At 31.8% G+C, this 27,116-nt stretch overlaps 4 protein-coding genes across 7 annotated transcripts; 2 read left to right on the top strand and 2 right to left on the bottom strand.

The window, feature by feature from the left end:
• Window positions 1–231: 231 nt before the first annotated feature.
• LOC114377040 lies at window positions 232–4,177 on the top strand. Of its 3 annotated transcripts, XM_028335419.1 has the most exons (6): window positions 232–362; window positions 500–776; window positions 1,888–2,981; window positions 3,114–3,278; window positions 3,364–3,543; window positions 3,894–4,177. In XM_028335419.1, the coding sequence occupies exons 2-6, from the start codon at window positions 518–520 to the stop codon at window positions 3,906–3,908; spliced, it is 1,713 nt and encodes a 570-aa protein (XP_028191220.1). In that variant the 5' UTR covers window positions 232–362; window positions 500–517; the 3' UTR covers window positions 3,909–4,177. The 3 variants fall into 3 exon arrangements, with proteins under 3 accessions (XP_028191220.1, XP_028191221.1, XP_028191219.1); XM_028335420.1 differs by lacking the exon at window positions 232–362 and having other exon boundaries at window positions 369–776; window positions 3,370–3,543; XM_028335418.1 differs by lacking the exon at window positions 232–362 and having other exon boundaries at window positions 369–776.
• Window positions 4,178–13,616: 9,439 nt separating this feature from the next.
• LOC114374982 lies at window positions 13,617–14,210 on the bottom strand. The gene has a single exon (XM_028332711.1). It carries the CDS (start codon window positions 13,990–13,992, stop codon window positions 13,807–13,809), a length of 186 nt encoding a protein of 61 aa, XP_028188512.1. The 5' UTR covers window positions 13,993–14,210; the 3' UTR covers window positions 13,617–13,806.
• A 5,014-nt stretch (window positions 14,211–19,224) lies between these two features.
• Window positions 19,225–20,212, top strand: LOC114376202. Its single transcript, XM_028334192.1, has one exon. It carries the CDS (start codon window positions 19,494–19,496, stop codon window positions 19,977–19,979), a length of 486 nt encoding a protein of 161 aa, XP_028189993.1. The 5' UTR covers window positions 19,225–19,493; the 3' UTR covers window positions 19,980–20,212.
• A 2,085-nt stretch (window positions 20,213–22,297) lies between these two features.
• On the bottom strand, window positions 22,298–26,867 carry LOC114376201 (target of rapamycin complex subunit LST8-1). 2 transcript variants are annotated; one of them, XM_028334190.1, is made up of 11 exons: window positions 26,706–26,867; window positions 26,361–26,524; window positions 25,832–25,933; window positions 25,632–25,744; window positions 25,460–25,529; window positions 24,828–24,905; window positions 24,288–24,404; window positions 24,107–24,201; window positions 23,039–23,118; window positions 22,881–22,940; window positions 22,298–22,706 (listed from the first exon to the last, which is right to left on the bottom strand). In XM_028334190.1, the coding sequence occupies exons 2-11, from the start codon at window positions 26,466–26,468 to the stop codon at window positions 22,579–22,581; spliced, it is 951 nt and encodes a 316-aa protein (XP_028189991.1). In that variant the 5' UTR covers window positions 26,469–26,524; window positions 26,706–26,867; the 3' UTR covers window positions 22,298–22,578. The 2 variants fall into 2 exon arrangements, with proteins under 2 accessions (XP_028189991.1, XP_028189992.1); XM_028334191.1 differs by having other exon boundaries at window positions 26,710–26,866.
• Between the last annotated feature and the right edge of the window lie 249 nt (window positions 26,868–27,116).

Genomic DNA, 27,116 nt, shown 5'->3' with positions numbered 1-27,116 from the left:
AATAAAGAGGACTGAGCTGTATATTTTTAAAGTTGTGTCATTAGTCATGTCATTTGTGAATATTTATTTTCATGTTAATAATTAAAATCAATAATAATTATCAAAATACAATTAAAAAATGATACTAACAGAAATTGTGGTATTTTTTCACACAAAAAAACTCTTCATTGTTGCAATTGCAAGTTGCCACTATGAAAATTGAAAACTCGATAAGAATTCTCCCAGTTCTATTGGGTTAAAAAAAAAAAAGTTGCATAAATGGTTTGTGGGCTCCTCCTTCAGTTGTTGGGATTGGGAAGTAGAAGTACACATTCCCAATAAGGTTAACAAAAAAATCCAACAACTCAGAAAGAAGAGAGAAGGTAAGCACAATAATCACACTACTTGGCGACGAAGCTACTATATACTTTCTCTTGTCAATAGTAACCCTCACAAACGCTTTGATTTTGCATCCTTTGGAGTGAGCTCTGATACTCTTGGATTTGCTGTTCACTTTCAGACTTCCAAATTGCAAAGGATGATGAAGAAGAATCAGAGCAAGCAAGTTAACTCGTTGACCACGACACGTTTGTCACCATTGGCGAAACCCTTCACGCTCAACCGTTCTACCCTCCAACCCTGCTCAAGTTCCCCTTTTTCAGGGTACCCTTTTCTTGAATCGCCAAAAGAATGTGACTTTGATGGGTTTGGGGAGGATTTTTCGTTGCCTAGTTACTCACCCTTGTGCCATGGGAAGCAAGGAGAAGGGGATTCTCATGAGAGTTTGTTTCACAAGGGTAGTTTAGTTTTCTCCTTTTTTTATGGTTTGCAATTTTTCTTCTGTTGTCTTGGTTTGATTGAATGACTGGGATGCTTCCGTTTCACTCTTGTCCTTTTTTGTTTTTACTTCTATGTGTATCATCATGTAGATATTGATATAATGATATTGATTGTGCTTTTATTGTCTTGGTGATTCTGAAGCCCTTAGTTTTGACTTTTGAGGCCAATGTATATCATTTTAGATGCATTTTATTTTTATGTTACCTTAATAATTGATTTTGCTGACATACAGTTTTTTGAGCATATTAAGATTTTTACGGCTTAAATGAGGATTACAAGCAGGGAATTTCGGATTTGTTTTTCAGGCTTTAGTTTCTTTCTATTTTTCATACTCAGTGACCATTGTAAGACTCTGAGCTTTGTGCTATAAGGCTGCTGACATGCACTTAGTTGTATGAAGTTTATCCACTGAGGAGCATGTGGTTCTTTAAAGAAAAATGAAATTGCTAAGAAAATCGTGAAATCTTTATTGCTGTTGATTTTTTTTTTTTTGCACATTTGCTGAAGTAACTCTTCATCACTTCATATTGTAATTTCTTCTCTAGCCATTTTGATAATTAGAATATCTTATAATGTTGCCAAAAACATCAAGCTTTTGTTGAGAGTCATCAATTGGGTGTTTTAAGATAAAGTACATCTGAAATTTCTGTTCTATATTATTACTTAATATTCTTTGTTTTCCTTGTCTCTGTCCTCAAAATAGAAAGAATAATTAAAGAGAAAGTTTACTGTTTGCAACAGCATAGTTGATATTTTTCCTTAATTGAATTTTGCTTTTTCCTGGTATGGATGAAAATGTGATTATCAGCTACTCCTTCGACTTTTTAGCAATCCCACCAGGGTTAAAATTTGTTCATACATGGTTCTGTCCTTGAAACTGTTGTTCTAGTTACACTCCCAATATCTTGAATTATTGGTGTTACAGTGAACCAATAGATCAGCCAGGGGTATCAAAAGCTTGCTTCCATCTAGGATTGACTTTTAATGTTCAGTTCTTGAATTTTGATTATAGATGTTTTTTTTTGTAAGTTTCAACCTGTTAAGAAAATTATGGCATGATATGTACAGGTAAGCATGCTGTTGATGGAGTGAGTCCCTGCCCAGAGTCTGCTGGTACTAGTACAATTGTGGCTGAAGACCTTCCATCGAATTCTAAAGGCTTAATGCATTCAGCTAACGAATCTATCTCTGTTCCTCTTTCTAATTTCAAGGTTTCCCCACTCAAATTACCAATAACCGAATTGCCCTCCGCTAAAAACACTTCTCAAAATCAGTCTTCCAAGAATTTGGGTGAAAGTGACTCTGATGTGGATTCTCCTTGTTGGAAGGGAACCATGGCTTTTTGTCTAACTCCAATAGAAAATTCAGGATCAATACAAATTAGTAATGTTGAGAAAGCAACAGAAAAACATAATAGTTTAAACCCTTTGGCTCCTCAGTTCTTTCCGGGTATTGGATATGTTAAGGATGATTTTGGGTCTTCCATCTCTTGTACGCCTGTAGCTACTAATTTGTTGTCAGGAGAGGACATGCTCATTAAAACTGTTATGGCTGAATCCCCAGTAGAGCCGAGGAAGGGGATTGAGCTTCAGTCTTCTAGTAACACCTGTGGAAGAGAAAAGGCATTTAATATGTTTAATAATCCAAAAAATAGCTCTGTGGATCCTGTGCTAAATTTGCATTGTATGGTGACACAATCTTCCTCTAAAGAAGACTGCTCAATATCCAATGGAAAACTTGAAACTGTTGTGGATGTTGATAACTTTGTAAAGGGAACTAAAGATTCCAGGGTTTGTAATGCTTTCCCTGCAAAGGGTCATTTTCCATTTCCAACTCAGGCAGCATTGTCATCTGGGGTTAATGCTGTTCCTGATCCTCTGAAAACATTTGAAGGTCTTTCAAAGACCTTAATTAAATCTCCAAAACCTGATGTTGGGACAATTGTCAGTGCAATTCATGTTCTTTCAGAATTGCTTGTGCAAACATCCATGGATGGAGTAGACTCAAATAGTGAACATGGTCATGATGAGATTATGATCCAGCAAATAATCAATAACCTAAATGATTTCAGCACAAAAAGATGTGGCCTAAGGATTCCAACCCTTGATTCAACTCCCACAGATAATCCATTTGGTCCTGATAGGTCATTGGAGGGTTCCAAGGTATGTATGAATCTATTTCTTAGCAATTTTTGCATAAAAGCAGCCTAATTGCCAATTGTGCCATTTTGTTTTTTTATTTTCTGCTCAATATTTATTATTATTGAGACTGACGTGTACATGTTTACATTCAAGGGACTTGAAATGACAAGTATAGAGACCCTTAATGATCCAAACCAGCTTTATCAACAAAATGATTATATGGGAAAAAACAGAGTTTTTAATATGTTTGGGCAGAGTGGACAGAGATTTTTAGCATCTAGCAGTGAACACCAGGACAAAGGCAATGAAATAGCTCAGGTACCCAGATATCTGTGATGATAACTAGAATCCAATTAGGTTTTATGTTTTTCAAAATCTGAAAAAAGTGTTTAAATTATTGAAGCTTCAGGTTATTAGGAGGAGTCTGGGGAAAACTCTGCATTTTGATAAACACATGCACCCAGAGGCGTCACTGTTTTTGAACTTATGGCTTGATTCTGAAGCAGAACGATGTTATAGGAAATATAAAACTTATCATTGCCTTATGGAAGCTGGGCTGGATGTAAATTGCACAACTGTTGCGGTATTTCCCTCTGCCCTAAAATCTTATAGCAGCCTTCTCTTTGCTACAATAGCTTATCATAATGCTTAATATGGACTCATGTGTATATATATCTTGAGGAATTCTTGCAAAACACCCTTTATTGCACTCTTTTCAACACTCAATTGTTAGGTAAACTTCGTGTAGGTCGCACATTATAAATAATTAGACTCTTAATAGTAGAGAATGTATTTAAAAAAGTGTGTTGATAACATTCATCATATTTCTATCCTTAAACGTATATTGCATGCAGCTCTTCATACTACTAAAAAATCACTCATAATTTGCACACTAACTTGGGTAGTGTATCAATTATGTATTTCTATTTTCAGGAATTGTTGAGCTGACGGTGCTTTGTAAATTTGCAAGAGACTCAACTGGATGCTGTAATCAGACATTGTAAATATCATACATACTTATTATAAGCTAATTCTGGAATGAGTTTCTAGTTGTACAAATGCAAGTGATTCATGCGAATGCAATGGATTTAGACTAATATCACGAGTTTTTACTAATACCATGCCTCTTAATCTTTTAGTAGTTTGTTTTAAATTTAGTAGAGATATGCTTATGCAAGTCTAACTAAATACATTCAAATACTCATAATCTGTCTAAATATTCTGTCTGCATAGTATAATTAGGGTTGTTAACTTCTTTTGCTTGATCTTCTGAAGTATGCAAATAGATAGTAACTTATTGCTTTGCGTGACCTATATATATATTAGCTGTTTAGTGATGGCCTACAAGTTCAATCACATGAAATGATTCATGTCATCTTCACTTATTCTCTCCTGAACTTTGTACTCACTCTATTTGTCTGTTACGGTTATATACTTTTGTCAAGATGTTATTAGCATTGCTACGTGAACACTGCAAAAGCTCACGTTATTCTACCATGTATTAACAAACACGTGCCCAGATGGAATATATTTTCTAATGTTGAAAATTTGTGAAAGAAATTTGCACAAGTTGGGGCCACTAGGTAAATAGCAAAGTGTGACTAGTATGAGTATCTATGCTTGGCAAGATAAATGGCATATATATAATGAATGCTATGTAAACGGTTGTACTTTGAGCTTGGCTATGATTGAGAGCATGATCTGTCGGAACAAGTGCAGAATAGAAACCGACTGTTATAAATGCTGAATGTTAGTAAAAGGTCAAGTATCATTATCAGTTAGGCCCACTCCTCGAATAAAGTCAGATGCATTACTCCCTACCTCTCATTCTGAGTTGTTCCTACCATAACAAATGAGGATAATGAATATAAATTATTAAATCTCATTTAAATAGTTAAAATTAATAAAAAGGTAAATGAGTTATGTGATGTTAAACTAATTTAAAATCTTGACAACGATTATATGTTTTAAATTTACATTTTTTAGCTACAACTAATTGATCCGACTGGTATTGGATTTAGTTTGTTTTTCATATTCTTAACATGAAATCTGTTTTTTCGGGAGAAAAAAAAACATAAAATTTGCTTTTGGTAATCTATCGAATTAGTTACATTTATCCTCAAATTTCTTATAGTCAGCTTAAGATGTGTCACTCCCTATGCTGGTAACCTCCAAATGTTTTTTTTTTTTTTTGGTATTAAAATGTCTATTTGTTTGTTCGCTCTACATTTATTAATCCAATTTAGTATGTGGATTTGTATTTTGTAGCTCATTTTATACTCTTTCACTTTTCATGCCAAGGTTATTTTAGACCGACAATCTTGGAAAGTTATTAAACTTTGACGGTTCAAGAATCATTCAACAAAGTAATAGACTATTAGTTTTTAATTGTTTAAAAGGAGGAATCTTCTCATTTTTATTTATTTATAAATTCATCGCTTTGAGGCTTTCTCTTCTCTTCTGAATCATCTCCTCAGTCACTTTACTTAAATGAAGATTTATATATATATAAAATAAATAAAAAATGGTATGTATACTCGTTCATTAGATGTTCTTTTGTGTTAAATATCCTAAGATGATTTTTATCCTTTCATATATTTCATAGATAAAGTAAAAGATAATATATTTTTTTTAATCCTAGGTATTTCTGATCTTAAAACTTAATCTTTCGTGATATTAAAATGTATGAGCCGACCTCTCTAAATGAATATTTTTTCGTAATATGGATTTAAAATTAAATCTTGATTACATGTTTAAAAGACAAAATTAATCCTGTCACGCTATTTTGATAAGTAAAAGGTAATGATTCTACTGAGATTTACGGAAATCGATCCACATTGGCTTCCCAGTTCAGTGTTTCCTAGGTAATTGATTATTGGTGGTGCAAAAATAGTATTTAGCTTTACAATCTCTCGCATTTTTTTTTTTTCTGTAGGATTGTCAAGTTCACATTTGCACTTATAAAGTAATAATCCGTCCTCCAACTATGTAGGATGTTAGGCTCCATGCTAGGCATATGAAAACTGTGTCCACAGTGGATAGTGATAAAGGGAAGTTTCAGTTTTCAGCCTACACCTTCTACGCTTTTAGTACAATTTCTTTAGGAGTGCACACTGATAATCATGACCTGCTTTTTCTCGTACAATTGAATGATGAGTCTGGGAATCCAATATGGAAACATAGAGTAGAGAGCTGGAAGGAAAATGATAATAAGAAGAGGAAGAAAAAGGTTGCACCTAAGGCTGAAAATGAGACTCCAATTCCACCAGAACAGCAAATGGAAGGAATGCAATTAAGTTCAATGAGATATGCAACATTTTTGCTGAGGGACCAATAAAAAATAGGTATTGAAATAACATTCTTTTTTAAAATTAAAAATATTTCAGACCTTAACTAGGTTAAATGCAAGAGAAACTGTAGAAGTTGTAAAACATTTGGAAACCCTGTTCCTTGTACTTGAAGCTTTGAGCTAAAAAATCATATTTCAGTGGATTTAGGTATGTTTCAGTATTTTATTTCTTTCTCTGTTTAGAATTTGTGAAAGGTGATATATAAAGATGAAATCAATGGATAATGTATAGTGAAATAATATCTAAGTTGAATGCGAGAACGGATATTCAGTCTGTACTCTGTAGTACTAGTTAGTATTTTGGATGCTTGAAAGTTCACTTTTTTTATTGCGCCATTGCCACGCCGGGTTTGAAAGACCTGGTGAACCCTAAAAGCTTGTTTCTGTGGAGTTCTTTGTCAAAGTACAGACACAGTTGATCCTGTGAAAGAACTGACACTGATCACTGATCACTGATCCTGTAGATAATACAGTGCATTCTGTTCTTGCTGTGGACTAACCTGTAGATAAAATATCCTGGTATGTGTCAGATGATGGGGCTGCAATGCAAAAGAGTGGGTTACGTTTTGCAAAATGTTTCAATTGAACCAGGAGCATCTGAGTTCTACTTCTCTTAGAAGATTGACTACCCGAATGACAAAGTACAACCTTCTTTTCTGAAGGAATGTAGAGCAATGAAGGCAAGTATTTGAAGTTCCTTATTGTCTACGATTATGACATTCATATAAACTGCTGGCTGTTCTAGTAATCTGCTAGTTAATAAGAATTAAGAATATTTTACATTATGAGCAAATAAAAAACAACTTTTCAAGTGGTTGTGTGGAAAGTGGGAAGCTTCTCTGTTTTTGTAAGATTGACTAGTTCTATTGATCAATGATATAACACCAGCTGCTAACTTCTTGAACTTTTCCTCTCCATTAACATTAAAATCACTAGTGCCCTTTGAGCAGCAGTGGAGTGGTGTCACTATTGAAGATTTTGGGGTGATTGAAGGAGTTTCATCCTATCAGGTTGCTGTGTTCCAAGGATTCCGGAAGATGTTGGCTGGTGCTGACAGACATCAACTTCACTCTCATTGTCACACGAGTTTCGTGAACTTATTCATCCCAGTGGGGACAAATTTACCAAAAGGAGTAAAATTTAAATTAATATTTCAAAAGAAATTAATAGTAAAATAATGTATGACGTCTTTGAAAATTATAAATTGTTTTACAATTTTTTTCATTAAGTTATAAATTTTATTTATCATTATAATTTTTTACTTTTTTTTAACACGACTTTAAAGTCGTAATAATTTTTTTTCCACACTACTTTAAAGTTCTAATATTTTTTTATTGAAATCATAAAATAATTAAGGTATATTATAAATCAATTGTAAATATATCTTTATTTTTTCATTTTATGTACTTATTCACGATTCTTATGAAAACTACCGATTAATCAATTTTCTCTTATTATTATCGAGACTAAAGTTCTTGTCGCACTTATTGCAAAATACCTTAAACTTTTGATATTTTTTCTTTCCCAAAGACTAACGTCGTTTTGCATATTTTCATGATTCACAGAAAATGAACGCATGACTTCCCTAAAAATTTATCGAGACTGACGTAGTTTGAGTTATTTTAATAATTTACAAAATGAACAAATACTTTCTGTCAACATTAATAAATATTAAAATAGATGTTAAAATTAAGGGGAGATACCTACATGCATGTTACACGAGATAGATTAAAAATGAAACTTTTATTCTGGGTTATTTGCAAGAGATTGGGATTTTCCCCCAAATCTCACACTCGGTCGATTTGATAGTTTCGCCATTTACTTAATTTCTAGATTTTATGCTTTACATAATAAGCATCCCTAGCACCTATTCCTATAATAGGTGAAGTTGGGCTTCCTAAAATAAATAAGAGGTAATATTGGGCCCTTGATGGACCAAAGATCTTACAACTTGGACGATTGCATTCTGCACCTTATTATTGCATCCTGCACCTCCCATTATATTTCAGAAAATTTATTTCTGTAAAATTGAATTTCAGAATGAATTTTCTGGAATACAATGAAAGGTGTCTGCAGAATATAATGCCCGCATCTTGTCATCTTCACCTTAGTCAACTCAATTGCTACACTAGATGTTTAATTGTGTTTTCCTAAATCCTAAGCAATGGTGTCCGAAGGAAGAGTTAAAGAGTATACGCGGCAGTGAAAGAGTAGCAACCACCCGAGTACACAATGCCTATTCCAGTGACCTTCTTTTTCTATTGCCAACAAAATATCTACCCCTCTAGTTCCTCTATTAGCTAGCTCAATGTTGCCACTTTTTTTGTTGCTGAGAATCTTGAAAAAATATGTTTAATCATGTACTATTAGAATAAAAAATTTATGTTTCCAACTGATTAGAAATTATTTTAAATTAAATATTATAAAAATCAACGACAAACTTGTTATATGTGACAATTTATAAATAAATGATATTATAAATGATTTTTACACTATCAATCTATTCTAATTAAATTCATAAAAAAAGACAAATTCAATACTTCAAATATTCGAAAGTACTTCGAGAAAATTAGACCGTCTGAACACTGAAAGAAAAGTTGTAAATGTAGGGCTAGCTAGTGTACGTATATTCCAGCTCTCTGCAAGTTAGGTACATCTTACCAAAATTTTATCATCATATTTCTAAGTATGTCATGGTTTCTAACATTAGTAATATGGGGAATATGATGTTTGTGTTGGAGTTTTTACTTCCTATTTTCTCCTATTGTTTTTCTACTGTGACTTTTATGGGAAGTGAGTTTTTATATATGATCTATTTTCTTCTCACATTTAATCTTTATCGTTTACAACGTTAATAACAATATACATTATGATACAATAAAGTTGAACTTTGTGATGGACAGAGTTATATAAATAGAATCAAGTGCTTTCAATTTTGATCAGCAAACTTATTCCTCTCTTTAGATAAAACACACCATCGAATTTGAGCAAGTGTGATTTGAAAAATTAAAACTATAAAGACTTAAAGAAGATTAATAGTAATGACCAAAGGTAAGTATTTTTTAAAATTATTTTTCTTCTTTACTTTTACTTTTACTGTTTGGTTTAAATATAATACTTATGGTTCATACCGATATATTTATATATTTTAAGAGGTTGATTGTACTTGTAAAGTGAATAACTCAATTACAAAGTTGTGTGAGACTTGAGAGCTCAAATAATTATGTTCGCAACTGAAACTATAACTGAACGACTAACCAAAATTTAATAACTAATTAAAATAGGTAAAACTAAAGTATAGTCGCCAAAGTTCAATTATTGAGGAATAAAAATGGGGGAACAATCTCTTTGTTTAAATAATTGGCGTTTGAAAAGAGATTTAAAGTTTGATAATGAATCACAGATAGAGAACTATTCATTATAAAACGGTAAATTAATACCTTGAATTGTTTCTGCAAAATTAAGATAACTCAAAAAAAATAAAAATTAATTGACCCCTATAAAAAGTGATAAATAATAATATGAAAATATTTATCCCGATAGAATGTATATTGATTCTGCTCTTACATATTCTCTAGTGTGACAAGAGAAATCAAAGTGACATAGTTATTTAAAAAATGATTATGAGTTGATTGGTTATAACTTTAAAGAAAATTAATTTTTGAATAGAAAATTTTGATCTTTGAAATGATTTTACGTTGCATGTGGACGTACCTCTTAAAATTATTTTTGAATAGAAAATTATGGTTTGGTGGTGGTTGTTCTGATGGTGGCTGTGGTGACAGGTTTCAGGTGAAGCAGCTATATGGGCTTAATATTAATTAATTATACTTTTTATGAGAGATAAGATGCGAATGGGCAGTGTGTGAGAAATGTTTGGGATAAAGGTTGAGTGATGGAGTTGCGAGGAGGATGGGACGTTCAACTTGATTCATGGTGCTAGCTAGCTCTGGCACGTGAAGAAGGAGACAATGGATTGATATGATTCTTGTAAGAACAGCGTAATTAGAGTGAATTCTCATGCTGGATAATTATGGTTGTTAGGGTGCGGGTTTAGACTAGGAGTATAAGTAGATCATGACTCATGATCAATCTAGGAATCAATCTAAATCAATCCAACTTAGACCAATTACACTTCTAGTTGGGACAAGTTTATTTGTCTCCATATATCCATTCCAAAAATTTTATAGGGTAATTTTTTTAACTCAAACTTTATGCAACTATATATATGGGCCGGGCATAAATTGTAAAATTAAAATAGTATATAATTTCAATTTAAGCTATATTTTATAATACATATTTTAAGATAAACAATATTAATATAATATCAAGTTAAGACTAAATATTATTTATTAAATTAAGAAGTTGTATTAATTATATTTTTAAAAATACCACTGAAACAATCTAATATATATATATATATATATATATATATATACTAATTAAGTTTAATTTCTTAATCTTAAACCAGTTAAAGACACTTTAGACCCGAATAAATTAGTGGGATAGAAAATGTGATGAACAATCCTAGATAAGGTTGCTTATCTCTTAGGACATAGGGAGTCTTGAGGAGAAATTTTGAGCTCAATATTTGATTTTGGCAAGATCAATCACTAGAGACATGGATTTTCAGTGTGGAGGATGAGTTCTTGTGGAAGAACTTTGAAGATCTGCACTGGTTTAAAAAATGGTTTTTTAATGTCTTTCTTCCTATCAACTTTGGGAGGGAAGCTAACCGAAATGGTGGAAGAAGGGAAAGAAATAGGAAGAACAAGAGAGAAAGAAGAAGAGGGTTTTCTCGTGGAAGGGGGGAGGGGGAAGAGAAAGAAGGAAACTGGAGCAGTGGAGCCAAGGTTCTCGTGAAGGGGAAGAAGGGAGACAAAAGGAGTTTTCTGGGCTTTGGGTTTGGGAGGATGTGTGGTGTGATTTTTTTTATCTTACCATTACTTATTAATTTTCACAACTGTAATTCTTTTTAAAACGTTAACCAGGTATTTGAATGTTTGGTATAAATCTATATAAGAAGAATTTATCAACAATTTCAAACAGTAATATATTTGGACACATCTTGATTAAAACAATGATAAAATTTAATTTTTCTTGATGGATGTGAATGTTTTATATTTTGTTGCTTATAAATTATTATGCATTTTTTTTGGATTTAACTTTAAGTTAAATAAAATTTTAATTATCAATAATTTTTTTATTTTTAATTTTAGTTATTTCATAATTATAATGTTTGTAATTAATTACTTAAATTTAATTTAAAAATAATTTATAAAATGTATTTAAGTGAAATACATGATCAAATCTAAAAAAATGTCTTAAGATTTTAAATTAAAATTTAATATTAAAAAAGCAAAAGAAAAATCTTGATGCATATGTGATATTATAGAATTGATTAAAAAATATTTCAAGATTTCAAAATAAGATCAATTATTAAAGATGATCTTAGATAATGTAATGGTGGTTGAAGGGGAATAATATATATGTTGAAGAAGTGTATATATATGAGTGATTCTTTTAGTACATATAGTTTGAAAGTAATTTGTTTAATCTTTATTATTTGTATTTTAATATCTTTTTAATTCTTATAATTTGAAAATAATTTATTTAGTTTCTATATTCTATATTTTAATTTTCTTTTAATTATTACCATCAAAATATGAATAATATTATCAATTATAATTAACTACAAAAATAATAATAAATAATTTGTAATAAAAAAATAGTTGATAATTTATAACTAATTTGTAGCAAATTATTTTTATATATTTTTTGTAATAAAGATTAAAAGGTAATCAAAATATAAATTGTAGGGACTAAAAATATTATTTTTAAACTATAAAGACTAAAAGAGAATTAAAATACAAATTATAAGGACTAAAAAAATACTTTTAAATTATAAGAATTAAAAGAGAATTAAAATATAAACTAAAAGAATAAAAATTTCACTTTCAAAATTATAGAAACTAAATATATAAAAATCTTCCAATTATAAAAATAAAATGAGTAATTAAAAAAAATATGGAGGGATGTTGATTTTTGGGTACAGATGTTAGATGAACTGTGAATATGGTTATACGGATGGCAATACGGCCAATCCTTTCAAATTTCTTTTACCATACCTACTCATGAGGTGTTTCTTGTGGGTAAAGATGACGCCAAGGTACAGGAGTGTTTGACTTGATTGACTTGAGAGAAATCCTTTATTCTTTTTCTTGTTTTTAAAATATTAGATCCAATAAAGTAGAAGCCTAAAAAGTATGTTAAGTATAAGGAGTAAATAATGTGTTAAGTATACTAATAAAATAGATTTCAAACCATAAAAAATACTTAAAATTATGATAAAAACTAAATAAATGAATAACAAACAACTTCAATAATTAAAGTTAAAATCTATAATTATATAAAGGAAATAAAATATTTTAGCTCAATGATTATTTTTACAATTACCTTCACAAATCACTTAATATTTTTTATTATCTTTCTTTTAATTTTAAAGAAATATGAAAAATCAGTTAGACAGGAATGGCCTGTTTCCCCCTACTTATAATAAATTATAATCACATATATAAAAAAATTATAAAAACACTAGTTATTAATTTTTAAAAATCAATAATTGTGACCTCATTTTTTCCTTTAAATGAAGTGCAAAACTGCAAATCCAGTATCCAACCAAAGCGTCCACAACACATCACCACTGTACTGTTATGACGTCGACTTTTGATTTTGTTTTCTCTTTTACGGGATATGCGATATTAATAATGTTATCAGAAAAATGGATGGAGCTCCTACAGATAAATATTGAGCATGGCTTTAAAATGAAGCTTTTTTCATGGATATGGATGACAATGGCATGATCATAATACTATAGCTATTCTTACTATTATCCAATCCTACAGCTCTTAAAAAAATAAAATAAAAAATCCAGTCCTAATATACTGTATATTGTTTATAATTATTTTCCAATAATAACGCGACAAGGAAAATTAAATTTTTTTATCAATCCTAGTAACTTAAGATATTTGGTTTAGCTAACAAGCCTACAAATAATCATTATCAATCTAGTACTTTCGAGTTTCGAGGATTGGCCCAAAGAATGTACGCCAACAAACAATAAACTATAGAAATAGAAGATTTTGGACCCGCACAATGTGAATCCCCAGCGTATTCATTGTTATTGAATTATATGTATTATTCATAATATTAATAACTGAAAAGAATAATTATAATTTCATTAGAGTAATTATATATATTTAAACACAATTTTTTGATAGCAGTTATTATTTATAGCGCGACGAGAATAAAAAAAATATAGTAGGTCTCATTTCATTTAGAGCTTAACATAATAATATAATAAAGAGGTGAAAGAAGTTTCTAGAGTGATGCAGGGAAGGCAAAGAGGCAAGAGTGAGAGGTTAAACGAAACAGATGATCTATGTATCCACTGTTAATGAGAACATAAAAAAGAAATATACAAAAGATGGAGAAATCCTAATAGGAAGGGGTAGGAGGGGGCAGAATGGTCCTAGGACGAGAAGAAACAAAGGGAAGCGTTCGGAGGATCAGAAAACGAACCCGTCGAGGGACAGGGGCGGAACGGAACACCTGCTCCACCACTCTGGCCAGCAACGCCGTATACTCCTCCAGCACCTCCGCCACGATCGCCACCAGTATCATTTCTCTCTCTCTTTTTAAACAAAGAATTCGGGTCGGGTTGAGTTTGGATTAGAATCAACGGGGTTTATATAAGCCTATATATACGGGAAGTGAAAAGAAGGGGAGCTGACCCGGGTAGCAGGTAGTATTGGAATGTGGTAATAACAGCGGCGCAGCCACTCCGCCAAAGTTGTAATGGTTACCGGTTTCCAGTTTAGGATTTCAGTGTGCCAGTCTTATCCTCTCCTCTTTAACTTTTTATATTGCTTCTGCGTCTTCATTCAAAAAACTGACAGTGATACCATGTCGCCCTCTGTTCTGCCACGTTACTGCCTAAAAATCAGTCAATCATTAATTGATTATAGATTATTATAAAAACACCATTCAATATAATAATATTTTTTATCTCTAAAATTGAACGACAGTATTTATTATTAAAATTATAACATACTTTAAATTAAGCAAGTATTTGTTTCAATTTTTTTTTTTAATTTTTTTTTGATATTGATCTAGAAACTATATTTTTAAATTGTAAAAGCATAAAAATAATTTTTATTTTTAGATTGATATAAAATGTGTAAAGTATAAACATATTCCTCAGTCAATTTTTTTTTACAGAAGTTAAAAAATATAATATACATCAACGATCTTAAATGAAACATACTTTTTAATACATACATTTTATAAATAAATTTAATTTACAAAGTGTTTAATTAAAAGAGAAAACAAAGAAACAAATGGGTTCCCTATTGTTCTCTTTCCTCTAAACTTTAAACCTTAACACATCATTTGCTTTGGACAAAGAAATAAAAGTGAAAAGAAAGAAAAAGAACTAGAAAATAAAATGATCCTTATTTGTTATACAATTTGGTTTTATTTAGAATATTTGTGTCATTTAATTTATATCTATCGAATACAAATACCTTTTCTATTTGAAGTATCATATTCAAAACACTAATTAATAAGTACCATAGAATATCCAATTTAACATTTTTTTTTGTCAACTTGGAAACTAGATTCAATGTCTCTATATAACACACTTGAGCCAAGATTTCTATATAACTCTGACACTCGAGCCAAGCCTTTCATGTGGATTGACATTTAGTAAATGGTGTATTTAATTAAGATTTTAAAGAATTTTAAAATATTTTTTAAAAAATATTGAGGTATTTAATCAAGATTATTAGGATTTTTTAAGAAATTTAATAAAGTCTGCTGGTGTTCAATTAAGATTTTTTACAACTTAAAAAAGTCTTATCATATTCAAAAGTATATAAATTTTAATAAATTTTTTCTTAAGATGAATTTTAATGAATTTCATGAGACATTTTATAAGAAAATACACATTAAACAATCACACCAAAATCTTTGAAATTTCATGAAACTTTTTTTTTCTTTTCCTATAAATTGACATGCTTTTCTTTTTTCATTAGACATAATCATTTGCCTCTTTGTTAAAAGCGATAAACACTCATAATTTTTTTTACTCTTTTGACTAACGATCAACATAACTTGAATCGGGTGATAAGAGATATTTTTTCCAATTCTTTGAGTTTGAGGGACATCTTGAGTACGTGTCTATATAATTTTAATAAATGTGAATATATATGATATATTTACATGAGAAATATATAGTTTTAATAAATATGAGAAATTGACTCATATATAAGCGGATAAATAAATAAATGAAATTTGAAACAATTGTTGTACATGTTTTTTATTTGATGGGATTGTTATCGTGAGAATGACTACAAGTATTCATAGTGCTGGCAGACATTTTTTTTATACAATTAACATGATTTATACTGGTGCAGAAAGAATCAACTTATTGTGCTTATAAATATAATATGGGAAATTGATTTTTTATCTAACAAGTTTATAGTTCTTTGTATAAGATGAGTTTATTTTAAGTGTTAAATGAATAAAATTCATGGGTTTTTATCAATAATTTTAAATATTTTTTTAAAAATTCATAAATTCCTTTAAAATTTTAAAAACTCATAATATCTTTTCAAATCTTATGAATTCATATTTTATAAATTCATTTAAATCTTAAATACAAAATCCTAATTATAAAAGTATTTTAAAAAAAATCTTAAAAGTCATTATATTTTTACAAAATCTTTTAAATCTTTAAGATTTTTTTATGCAAAAATAATCTTTTGAAATCATAATCCAGTGCATCCCCTTAATACTATTAAAAAAAGTTAACTTAGCATATAATATAAATATTAAAAAAAATTCATAGGGAAAAACTTAGAAAGATAGTTTAAAAAACTATTTATGGTTTTGTTATTTTATGATTTTTAAAAAAAACCTCATTTTCTTATTTTAGTATTTTTTTTTAAAAAAATTATAAATAATGTCTCTTGATATATTTTCACGAGGCTTATTATCATTCTACGAACGTGGTTTTGAAGGCAGGACACTTTACATACATTAAATTATTAATACATATACTACTTGATAATTTTTATTATTTCATATTATGTCTTTAATGCAACTCATCTTTTAATTGTTTTTTTTTTTGCATTATCGATAAGGATTGAAATGATTCTCATTTCTCACAGTCTTCCCGTCTGAAAAAAAGAAAAAAAGAAATGGCGTTACCCTCTCAAAGTCTTCAGTTGTGCCTGGTATTAAGTTGTATGCATGAATACACCTCAAATCTTAAAACGTGATTCTCGTTTTTCAGTATTTTTCTAATACTTAGTATTTCTTGTACACTCATGGTGAGTTTTCTCCTCTCCAAGATGTCACTTTCATTCAGTTATCATAAAAGGGAAGTAATCCTTTTGTATACAGTTTAGGCCAAGTTTGAATATGATTGACAAAAAGTAACACGTGGATCACAATTCAAAAGTTATATATTTGATATCAATTCTTTCCTTGGGAGCTGAGCTTCATGCACCATGATATATATTGATGTGTCAAACTCATGCGAACATTATTTTTGTTTTCAATTGTATGGAGCAATCTGCAAATTGATCATTATGGGTAGAAGGGTAAACTATTATTTGGGTCCTTGAAGGTGTAAAACGTTTATATTAGTAAAAAAAATTAAAAAGTCTTTAAAAGTATAATTTGTTAATTCCTTTAGATTAAAATTCAAAAAATCATGTGATTTAAGTGATTTATTTTGAATTTTCTTTGTTTAGGGGCTTATTTGACATTGTGAGAGATTTATTTTGAATTTTCTTTGTTTCAAGGATTAACAAATATTTTTTTTACACTTTTAAGAGTGGAAATAATGGTTTACCCGGATAAAAATTAAGTTGAAAAAGACTTTACTTCCATAGGTTTGCTTCTTTTTTTTTTTTTTTTTAAAAAAAAGCTAGTACATAAAACCATATGTGATTGCACACGTCATATTAGATTTTACATATGATTTTTTAATTGATGTTTTACTGATACAAAATGAAATATGAGATGATACATTTATTTATATTAGAGATATATTTTATCCAACTTTCACCTTCATTCTTTTAGTCACCATATAACTTATCTGAAATATTTATTAACTTTATTAATAAGTAACTTTTAAATCACTATTTAAGTCTATTGGAAAATTGATTTACCATTTGACTGATCTAAATTAAGATATTAATTATTACAATATAAAATAGGTTAAAATATAATTTTTTTCTTTTTTTTTAAATTCATATTTTTACTCCCTTTATTTTTTAATTAAAACATTTTATTTTTCATTTCTAAAAAGTTTATGATTTTAGTTCATTTTTTAATTGAGATATTTTATCTCTCACTTTTTTAAAAAAAATCATAATTTTAATCATTATGATCAATTTCAAATGTTCATCTATATATTATAAACTTTAATTGACACGTGTTTGTTATTATTTACATAACATGATAAATGTTTTTTAAAATTATTTAATTCTAACAAGCTTAATTTATTAAAAAAAAATTAAAGGACTACACAGCCAATAAGCTTAAAATTAACCAAGGGGACTAAAATCATATATTTTGTAAAAGCGGGAGACAAAATGTCTAAATTAAAAAATAAAGAGATTAAAATCATGAATTTTTTAAAAGTAAGGAAAAATACCTCAATTAAAAAATAAGAAAACTAAAATCATGTACTTAGAAAAATAAGAAAGACAAAAATTCTATTTTAGCCTACAAAATATTAATTTTCTTATCAACCAATTTTTTATCATTGTAAACACAAGGCCTCTTGAAAGAAACATGCTATAAGATTCTTTGGGGTTCTCCTTGTTTTTGTTGTATGGCCATGAGATTGACTTTTATTTTTGGTTAGGCTTTTTTTTTAACAAGAACAAAATCATATGTTGGAATGCAAATGAAATCATGAGAGCTAGCATGTAATTGTGATGCCCTAGCTAAATTATGGACAACATAATTAACTTGCCTCTTAATAAAACTCACATAAGAGTTTGAAATACTAGCAATAAATGATCTACACCTAGACAATAAAACATTCTGTCCAAATCTGGCAGATTCAAAGGAGTCCTTCATTAACTTGCAATCTGTCTCAAAAACAACACTTGAGAGCTGTAGTTGTTGATGAAGAGCAAGAAATCTCAGCTTCTTGCGGTTGTGGGATACCTGGAATAAGCTGTGTTCGAGCCTTAATGAAAGAGCCAAACTCATCGTGCAAGTAAAGTCCAATACCGAAAGAGTTTTTATCCTTGAAAATTGCAGCATCCATGTTGGACTTGATGGAGCCATGAGGAGGTGGAGACCAGGTGGTTGAATGCTCGTTGGGGACTTGGCTCGTTGAAGAGCTGCTGGCACGAACAAAGAGCCATTCATAGAAGAAATGGAATGCAAGGGAAACTACCATATCTGGAGTGGATTCTATGTTGTCCTAGACATTCTGATTTCTGCTTCTCCAAATTCCCCAAAGGATAACAGCAATGTTGTTTCTTTCTTGAAGTTGTAGATCATGAAGCAAGTAAAATAAAAATCCATTGAAACTTTCTGCTGAATCAATTTTAGGCTAGGCTTAATCCAATGAAAAGTGGTTCAAGATTTTTTATAGTAGTATTACATTTTAGCAGAATAGTAAGAGTCTTTGAATTGCCCCTTGATTGATAGGAGTAACTACCGTTAATACTGTTAGAGATCACATTTGGGCCTCTCTGTTCCTGTGTTCATGCTCTAGTAACTAAGATATTTGGGTAACAAAAATTCGGTTAACTCTAATAACTAAGTCTCCAAGCACATGCACCGATTCTTTCCCTTGGAAATGGTAAGGATAGAAAGAAACATAAGAACCATCGCATAAGCATAACAAGTTAACCCATTGTCAAGCAATCCCGAATCCTTCTTTAGCTTTTTCTTCTGATCCTCTTATTGTCATTCAAGTAATTCCACCCACTTTAATTTATTCGCACAGGAACTTAACTATAACTCCTTCACCTCTTGTAGTGGTATAAATAAAATACACCCCACATTCATATTTTGAACCCAAGTCACAACCAAATACCAACACACACTTTTTTATTTAGTGGAAAATTTCATTGAAACACCTCACAAACATGCCTTTTGAATCATCAGCCAAGTCTAGTCAATCTCCCCCTGCTGAAGGCGACAAGCACAAGCATTTGGACAGGGAAATTAGGGAGATGGTATCTGCCATCACTCACCGTGTAACTGATTTTCACAAAGCTGGCTCCACCCACCATTTGGAGAAAGAGCATGAAGATGACACGAGGATCATTACCCTCACAGGAACCAATGATGGAGCAACACTGCGAAGCGAATTGGATGAAAAATCGGGCAAAACTTCTCATGGTGAGTCTGAAGAATTGAGCACCTTTGTTAACAGCAACTTTCAGGCCATCAACAACTCCATCATGTTTGGTGGAAGTTACCAAGCCAATGACCCTGGTGTGCATTTGGATATCTCTGATTTCACTGATGACCAACCTCCTCAGAGCCAAAAACACAAGGTTGAGAAGCTAGGGAAGAAGGGAAAGAAAGAGAAAGAAGGTTCCAAAAGTGATCATCAATTTGGCTTTTAATAGAAAATGGTACCTGCATAAAAGAGTGCCGCGGAATAAACATCTTGTGTCAATATTAAACTACTGGTCCATGTATGTTTGAATAACCTTGTTTTTCTGATATGTTTTTGAATTATATATTTTGTGTGTTTTTTGTTTGTGGGTTGTGAATCAATCATATTGGAGATAGTTATCGTTATAAAATACTTTTTTTTGCTGACTTCCATAATAAAATATACTGCCATTAATAGATACAATAAAAAATAATAGTAATAATTAATGTTCATGTCCGTATGCAATGATAAAGAGAGAGAGTGATGGGGCTAGGTGTGGGATTCACCCTGAATCTCTGTCACCCACAAGACTCGTTGTCATGTTCCATTTCCTCAAAATCCTTAACCAACCAACCAATATATAAACCCATTAACCCTTCCCTGTCTTCTCTCAACTCTTCAAAGATAAGGAATACCAAGTTTCAGAGTACAGAGAGAGCAGAGCCCCAATTAGCAAATTCAAGCAGTACTAGAACCAATAGGCAACTAAAATCCCCTTTTCAACCCTAATTTTTCTTCTTAATTAATTTCATTTAAGTCCTTTAATACGCAGACCCAATCTGATAAGGATCTTGTATATTTTTTTTAAGCCGAGTAGAAGATCCTTACCAGCCCAAGCTTCTTTGGGTCTTAAGTTGATCTTATTTTCCTTCAAGCACAAACTTAACCACAAAGGACTTTCATCGTTTTTCAAAAACAGCTATCAAGGGCACACCTTTGCAGGCTTACCAATCCCAGGTTTTCGAAAAACAAAGCAGAAAGAAATAAAGAAAAACGGTTTATAATAAAACAATTGAATTCTAGATCATATTCGCATTTTCTAAATAAAGATAACTAAGGCCCCTTGAGAGTGTCTTCGAAAAGATTAGCCAGACGTAGTAGAACTCATACTTACAGTTTATTTATTAGAGGAATCAACAAAGGAAGAGGAGGAGGATCCAAAAAGAAACTTGGTATTATTACACAGACTACTGTTACAAACTTTCTCCTCTCAAATTCTCACTAATGGGTCTAGTATTTTTCAGCGTGTCCACATTTGAACCCAAAGATCCTGAACCCAAAAACCCTTTATATAAAGAAAATTGATAGAAAAAGACAAAAAGCCCCTTAGGTCAAAAACAGTAAAGTTACTTCATTTACTTTATCAACTTTTACAACTAAAGTTTTGTGGATAGACCCAATGTCATATTCTATGCAACAATAAAGATTCTCGTCTTGAATTTTGGCTGTTTTGGCAGAATGCTTCTGTCTTCAATTCTTGGTTGATTTTATGATAGTAACATCTTCTTCGTCTAGGATATTTCTGGAATAGAAGATGTTTGATGAATCTTCAATTGAGAGGTCGGTGGATGGAAAATGATGGGTTTGTTGTCCATGACGACTTCTTAAACTTCTTTGTCTTTCTCTTCTTTTTTGGAAGAATTGAACCAATTTATTGTTGTGATCAATCGGGAAAGGAATAAAGAACTTCCCATTGTAAGATGGCTGGAAAAGCTTTGTATTGTGAGTTTCTCTTATTAAGTCAAACTCTCGTTTGTCTTATCCTTACAAGAACCATTGGTACCCTTGTATTTATGCCCTCATGAGGTTGTATTGGTACTGTGTATTACCATGTACATCTCAAATTTCGTATTCATAATAGAGATAGTCTAGACAGAGATAGTTTCTATGATCCTCAGGTAAGAGTCTCATAACATGACATGGGTAATTCTGAACAGTAAAGCTGCTCGGGCAAGTTGTTATTTTGATGGTAATGTAGTCCATCATTTCTGCCTGAATCAAGTTTATAGTCTCATTGATTAAGGGGTTGAATCCATCTATCAGATGGAGGAATCAAGATTGATTCCAAACATCCATGATCTAATAGGCTTTTTGTAGAAATTGCTAGGTCCTCATATCCAAAGGACATAAACTGGTCGGTCCAAGTCTAATCTGACTTTTCTAAAGAGAAATTTTATCTTGCATGGACAGTTGGTTTTGTCTTGCCAATAAGAAGTTTTGTTGGTGCATACAAATCTTTGGTTAGAGTAGACATGCACGCCTATGTAGAGACCCAGAATGTATTTGGCTGTTGTGCACCTTAAACAATAGGCTCTGTGTCTTCTTGAAATTCTCTAGGTTTAGGCCATTTATTGGTTCGGGGATAGTTGGACTTACTATATCTTTGTTGGTTTTGTGGTTGACCTTGGTTTGGTCGGTATTTATAAATATGGTAGTGTTTTGTGGTTTGAGGGCCTTTTTTATTTTATTTATGTCTTTGTTTAGCTCAAGAGCTTTTTTGGTTTCTTCCTTCGAATAGAATCCTTTGTAGATTGGACTTTGAATACCCTCCTTTGCAAGGCAAAGGTCTTTAAAGTTGGTATGAACACCTTTGTGAGGTCCTGATAACAGGACAAAAGCCATCTTTCATCCCCGACTAGGATTTCCAGTTCTATTAAAGACTTATTGACTAAACGTGCAGACAGTCAAAGAACTATAGAAAACTTCAAAGACCGAGAGAGGCAGATTATTATTTTCAAAACAAGATGTATCTGATGGAAAAAACAAAAAACTTTATGACCACTATCTCAGGAAGCTGCGGGTTCAGCCCCATCGTGTAGGGCACAGCAAATTGTAGCTTTATGATGCCCTTGGTAAACTTTAATATCTTCACCAGTTGACATAGACCAGAGCCTTGCAGTTGTATCAGAGGAAGCTGCAATAACAATATGCAGCTTAAATAGATGGAACAATGATTTAATAAATTCTAAAGATCAGATCTGTTTGCTGTCAAGAATATTGAGGAGTGATAATGTAAATTTTTTATATATCTGGTAGCTGAATGCCAATAACTAAGTGGATGAATATTGAAAAATTACTAAGTTAGTACCTGTAATAAGGTAGGCACCATCCACAGAGAAGACACAGTCCCACACCCAGCGTTGGTGACCTGTGAAGCACAGCCAACTCACTTAGGGAAAATGAAATTTTGGGAAATGAGGAAGGAAGTGAGAAAGCAGTTGATTATCACAAGACTTCATGAATTACCTATGAGAGTTTTTTCTAGGGTAAAACCATCAACATTCCATATTTTGACAGTATGATCAGAAGATGCAGTTGCCAAGTACCTAAAAGAATAACACCAACAAAGAAATATTGACATCTTACAGAAGCAATGAGGCATATCAATACTTATTGACAGTGAAATTATCATGACTGGGGACTGGAACACTGAATTGGTCCCTTATCCACTCAAGGGGACAGAGATATATTAAAATGCTTATACCTAGAGACACTCATCCAGTCAAACAGTTTTGGATAAATTTTAGAGAACCAGACAGGTGTGCTATTACATGTTTGATGCTTCCAATTTAAACTGAGGTTGCCAGCTCAAACAAGTATAGGGATTTAAATACAAAAAAACCATATTGAATAAGCAGTGCAGTGAAGTCCAGCTTCATGCCAATGGACCATGGATATGACTTGGAACAAAATGTGAGCTTCACTGCATTTGCTTGATTGTAGAACAAAAGCACAAAGGAGAAGATTTTCAGTTAAAGGGGTCATAGTCTCCCAGAGTTTATACAGTTATACTCATCAACATAGCATGTGTGTGTGAGGCTGTGAGCATGTTCACACATTTATGTTGAAGGAGCTCATATTGAATAAGCAGTGCAGTGAAGTCCAGCTTCATGCCAATGGACCATGGATATGACTTGGAACAAAATGTGAGCTTCACTGCATTTGCTTGATGGTAGAACAAAAGCACAAAGGAGAAGATTTTCAGTTAAAGGGGTCATAGTCTCCCAGAGTTTATACAGTTATACTCATCAACATAGCATGTGTGTGTGAGGCCGTGAGCATGTTCACACATTTATGTTGAAGGAGCTCATGTTCAATTCAGCACATCATTTTCATCACAAAAAAATTTCAGTGCCAATATTTCAGTTTTTTCTAAATAAGACCCTTAGTCTATGACCCTTATTTGCAATTGTTTTACAATTCCAATAGCTGAACCACTGCCCTGTTCACTTGAACATGACGTTTGCGATGTCTGGGTTTAATAAGATGATGAGGAATAAAAAAAATGCAAAATATGAGCATAATCTTTATAACCTGTGGGGTTCACAGAACTCGGGTGATAAAAGACATTTGAGAATGTATCCCTTGTGTGCTTGCAGCTTGTGAAGAGGCTCAAAGTTTGTCATTGTCTGCACAAAGACATAATCCACCGGGACAAATAAGAAAAGTTTGATATGCGGGTAATCTCATTCTAATATTTTTATGAAGGCACAACCTGAGTCCCTCGCAACAAGCGCCACACATAACATGTCCCATGATTATTTGCTGCAACTACCAAGCTCCCATCCCACATTACTGTTAAAGAGCGTACAGCTGTATCCACCTCTGGAACCTACATTCTTCCACATATTGCAAATAATGTTTCATCCATAATTTTTTTATCAAAAGGTGAGAGAAAAAGAGAGGACAGAATGAGGTGCACTGATTCTTAGGAAATAAGACTATCAACCTAAGAACAAGGATTTCTCCAAAAGGCAAAAGTATAAAAAAACCTATAAGCCATTTAATTAGTGCAGAAAGAACCCTTTGGTGAAGCATGGTGATTGAATGTATATTAGAGTACATGTGGAAGGTCAAAGAGAAAGCATCATGTGCTTTTGCAAGGTGTATGCCTAGAGAGTTAGAACTGGCTACTAATTTAGACAGTTCATTCTTAGTAAATATTATTTTGGATTTATTTCTTGAATAAAAAATATTTTGAATCGTGATTCTACAGTGATATCCATATTCAATAAAAAAAAGTCATAACTAATACCAATTCGCAACTGCATGAATTTGCTGTCAAATCCCACACACGAATGTTGCCATTTTGGTCACCAGATATTAGTTCAGTCTGTAGGATCACCAGAAAAATAAAAATCAATGAAAACCACAAAGCAAAAACCTATGAGAACTGCAATCTGATTATTCTGGATATAGCAAAAATTAAGGAACCATAGTGAATGAAGAAAGAGCATCAATAACCCATTCTTCAACTGAAATGCAATGAAACAAAAATAAGCTTTTATTATTGAAAGTATGTCATATTCCAGATCTAAAAATCAATCAATAAACCAACAGTTATATCAACCCATAGAAGTGGCAATTAGTTAAATGAAGTAAAATAAAATATGAAAAGCTAAAACCAGTGTGCTGTTGGACCAATTCAGTCCAAGCTACTAATCTGATTCATGCAAAGTGGCAATTAGTTAAATGAAGTAAAATAAAATATGAAAAGCTAAAACCAGTGTGCTGTTGGACCAATTCAGTCCAAGCTACTAATTTGATTCATGCATTAATTATTGTTATTAATTGTTACATCTTCTAACTTGTTATAACGTGTTAATGACTAATGTACTCATAAGCCAGGAATAAATTGTATAACCACCAAAAATGGTGAAACATAACCTGATTTGGGTGTAGCACAACAGTGTTTACAGCTGCACGACTTTCATATTCCCTTTGACAACCCGGTGCCCTGCATTCTTGTTATCATATATGCAATGATTATCAAGAAAGAATTTAAGGACATAAGTCATACTACAAACTTATTTCATTATACATTGTTAATCTACTTCACCTCAAATCCCAGATCTTAACTGTGCCATCCTCTGAACCAGAATACATCCAATTACCATCACATTGAAACCCAACTGCCATTACATTATTGGTATGTGAATCATAGCTCATTACCTGCCACAAAATCAGGAACACAAATTGTTTGGAACCATAAAAAAAATTATTTCCTTTGAAGTAAGTGTATCAGTTGAAAAGACAAACCGGTTGAGGACTATTTGAGTTAACATCAAACAATCGTATGTGAGGATTGCCAGCTGCAGCCAGGAAGTGTTTGTCCGGGGTTATCTCCAGCCGGTTTACTTGCTGTACAAAGAAGATGAGGCAAAATAAGTTCCTGAGCTATGGACCTTAAACACACCAAGAATTAAAAAAAAAAAAAAAAAAGCATTCTTGATAAATTAGTTGCAAGTAACAACCACCATCTAACAATAGACACACACAAAAACACTGAAACAGAAAACTTTTAAGCATACCATAATTTTAACACTAAAACATAAGGCATGGTACATTCAACAGAAGAGCTATTCACTTAAAGAAGTTTATGCAAGTTCAACTTTGTTCTCCAATTTCATGGAAACGTTCAGAAATAAAGTCTCATCATCTAGTGTTCAGAAAAATACTTGTTATAGCTTTGATTTGAGAAACCTAAAAGTCATATACATTTTGAAGTACCAGTACCACCAACAAAATGAAAAGAAAAAAAAAACGAATAAGGGGAAGGAAGGCAAACCGAATCAGGATATTGGATGGTGCGGTAGCAACGGCCACTCTTGGCCTCCCAAAAACGAATGGTGTGATCATAGCTCGCAGTGGCAAGTATCACCGTTGGTTGGCTCATTCTACAATACGGCTTTTCTTCTTCTTTTTCTTCTTCCTCTTTCAACCAACATTTATCTATCAAACAAAAATGCGATTGGGTTGGTAAAAATCTATTGAATCTAAATGGAAATATTGAAAAGTAACTACGATACGATGAGATGTTGCTAGAAACAACGAAAAGGATGAAAATAACGCCATAGTGATGACTACGAAAAGAATAACCTAACTGACGAAGTAAGAGTGTGAAGAAAGAGACCTACATCATGAGATCGCCGTCTCGGCGTGTTTCTGCCGCCACCTCCGCCGTCTACGGTGATAATAGGAGCGCGCCGCACTAGTCAATTTTCCAGTTCATCTTTGGTCTTCCCTACAACAAAAACGCGCTGTTTCCGACCGGTAGCAACCAATGAGTTTTTTACGATTTTACCCCTCTTCTGTTCGGATGGGCCTTCGGATACTTTCCTATAGGGATCTGAATCCTGCACCTCCTAATTTTTCTAAAATCCCAAATTACCCTTTTCATATTATACCATTCCAAAATAGTTATTCTATAAAGTGAATTTTTTTTTTCGTAATAGGTGTTCTAAAATGGTAAAAAATAACTTTACCTTCTGAAATATGTGATCCATAATAATAAAAAATAGTTTTTAGAATTGGAGTTTTGTAG

The sequence above is a fragment of the Glycine soja genome, chromosome 11, assembly GCF_004193775.1.
Source record: "Glycine soja cultivar W05 chromosome 11, ASM419377v2, whole genome shotgun sequence".
Classification (NCBI taxonomy): Eukaryota; Viridiplantae; Streptophyta; class Magnoliopsida; order Fabales; family Fabaceae; genus Glycine; species Glycine soja.
The sequence above is the reverse complement of the archived record's forward strand: the minus strand, read 5'-3'. Positions and strand labels throughout refer to the sequence as shown.

Excerpts from the sequence above, each read along its gene's own strand:
- LOC114377040 (XM_028335419.1), top strand. The coding sequence starts at position 518 with ATGATGAAGAAGAATCAGAGCAAGCAAGTTAACTCGTTGACCACGACA. Across the intron at positions 777-1,887 it reads TGAGAGTTTGTTTCACAAGG|GTAAGCATGCTGTTGATGGA; the intron begins GTAGTTTAGTTT and ends TGATATGTACAG. Across the intron at positions 2,982-3,113 it reads GGTCATTGGAGGGTTCCAAG|GGACTTGAAATGACAAGTAT; the intron begins GTATGTATGAAT and ends TTTACATTCAAG.
- LOC114376202 (XM_028334192.1), top strand. The coding sequence starts at position 19,494 with ATGCCTTTTGAATCATCAGCCAAGTCTAGTCAATCTCCCCCTGCTGAA.
- LOC114374982 (XM_028332711.1), bottom strand. The coding sequence starts at position 13,992 with ATGATACTGGTGGCGATCGTGGCGGAGGTGCTGGAGGAGTATACGGCG.
- LOC114376201 (XM_028334190.1), bottom strand. The coding sequence starts at position 26,468 with ATGAGCCAACCAACGGTGATACTTGCCACTGCGAGCTATGATCACACC. Across the intron at positions 25,530-25,631 it reads GTTAAGATCTGGGATTTGAG|GGCACCGGGTTGTCAAAGGG; the intron begins GTGAAGTAGATT and ends ACAAGAATGCAG. Across the intron at positions 24,405-24,827 it reads ATTCATGCAGTTGCGAATTG|GTTCCAGAGGTGGATACAGC; the intron begins GTATTAGTTATG and ends GGAAGAATGTAG.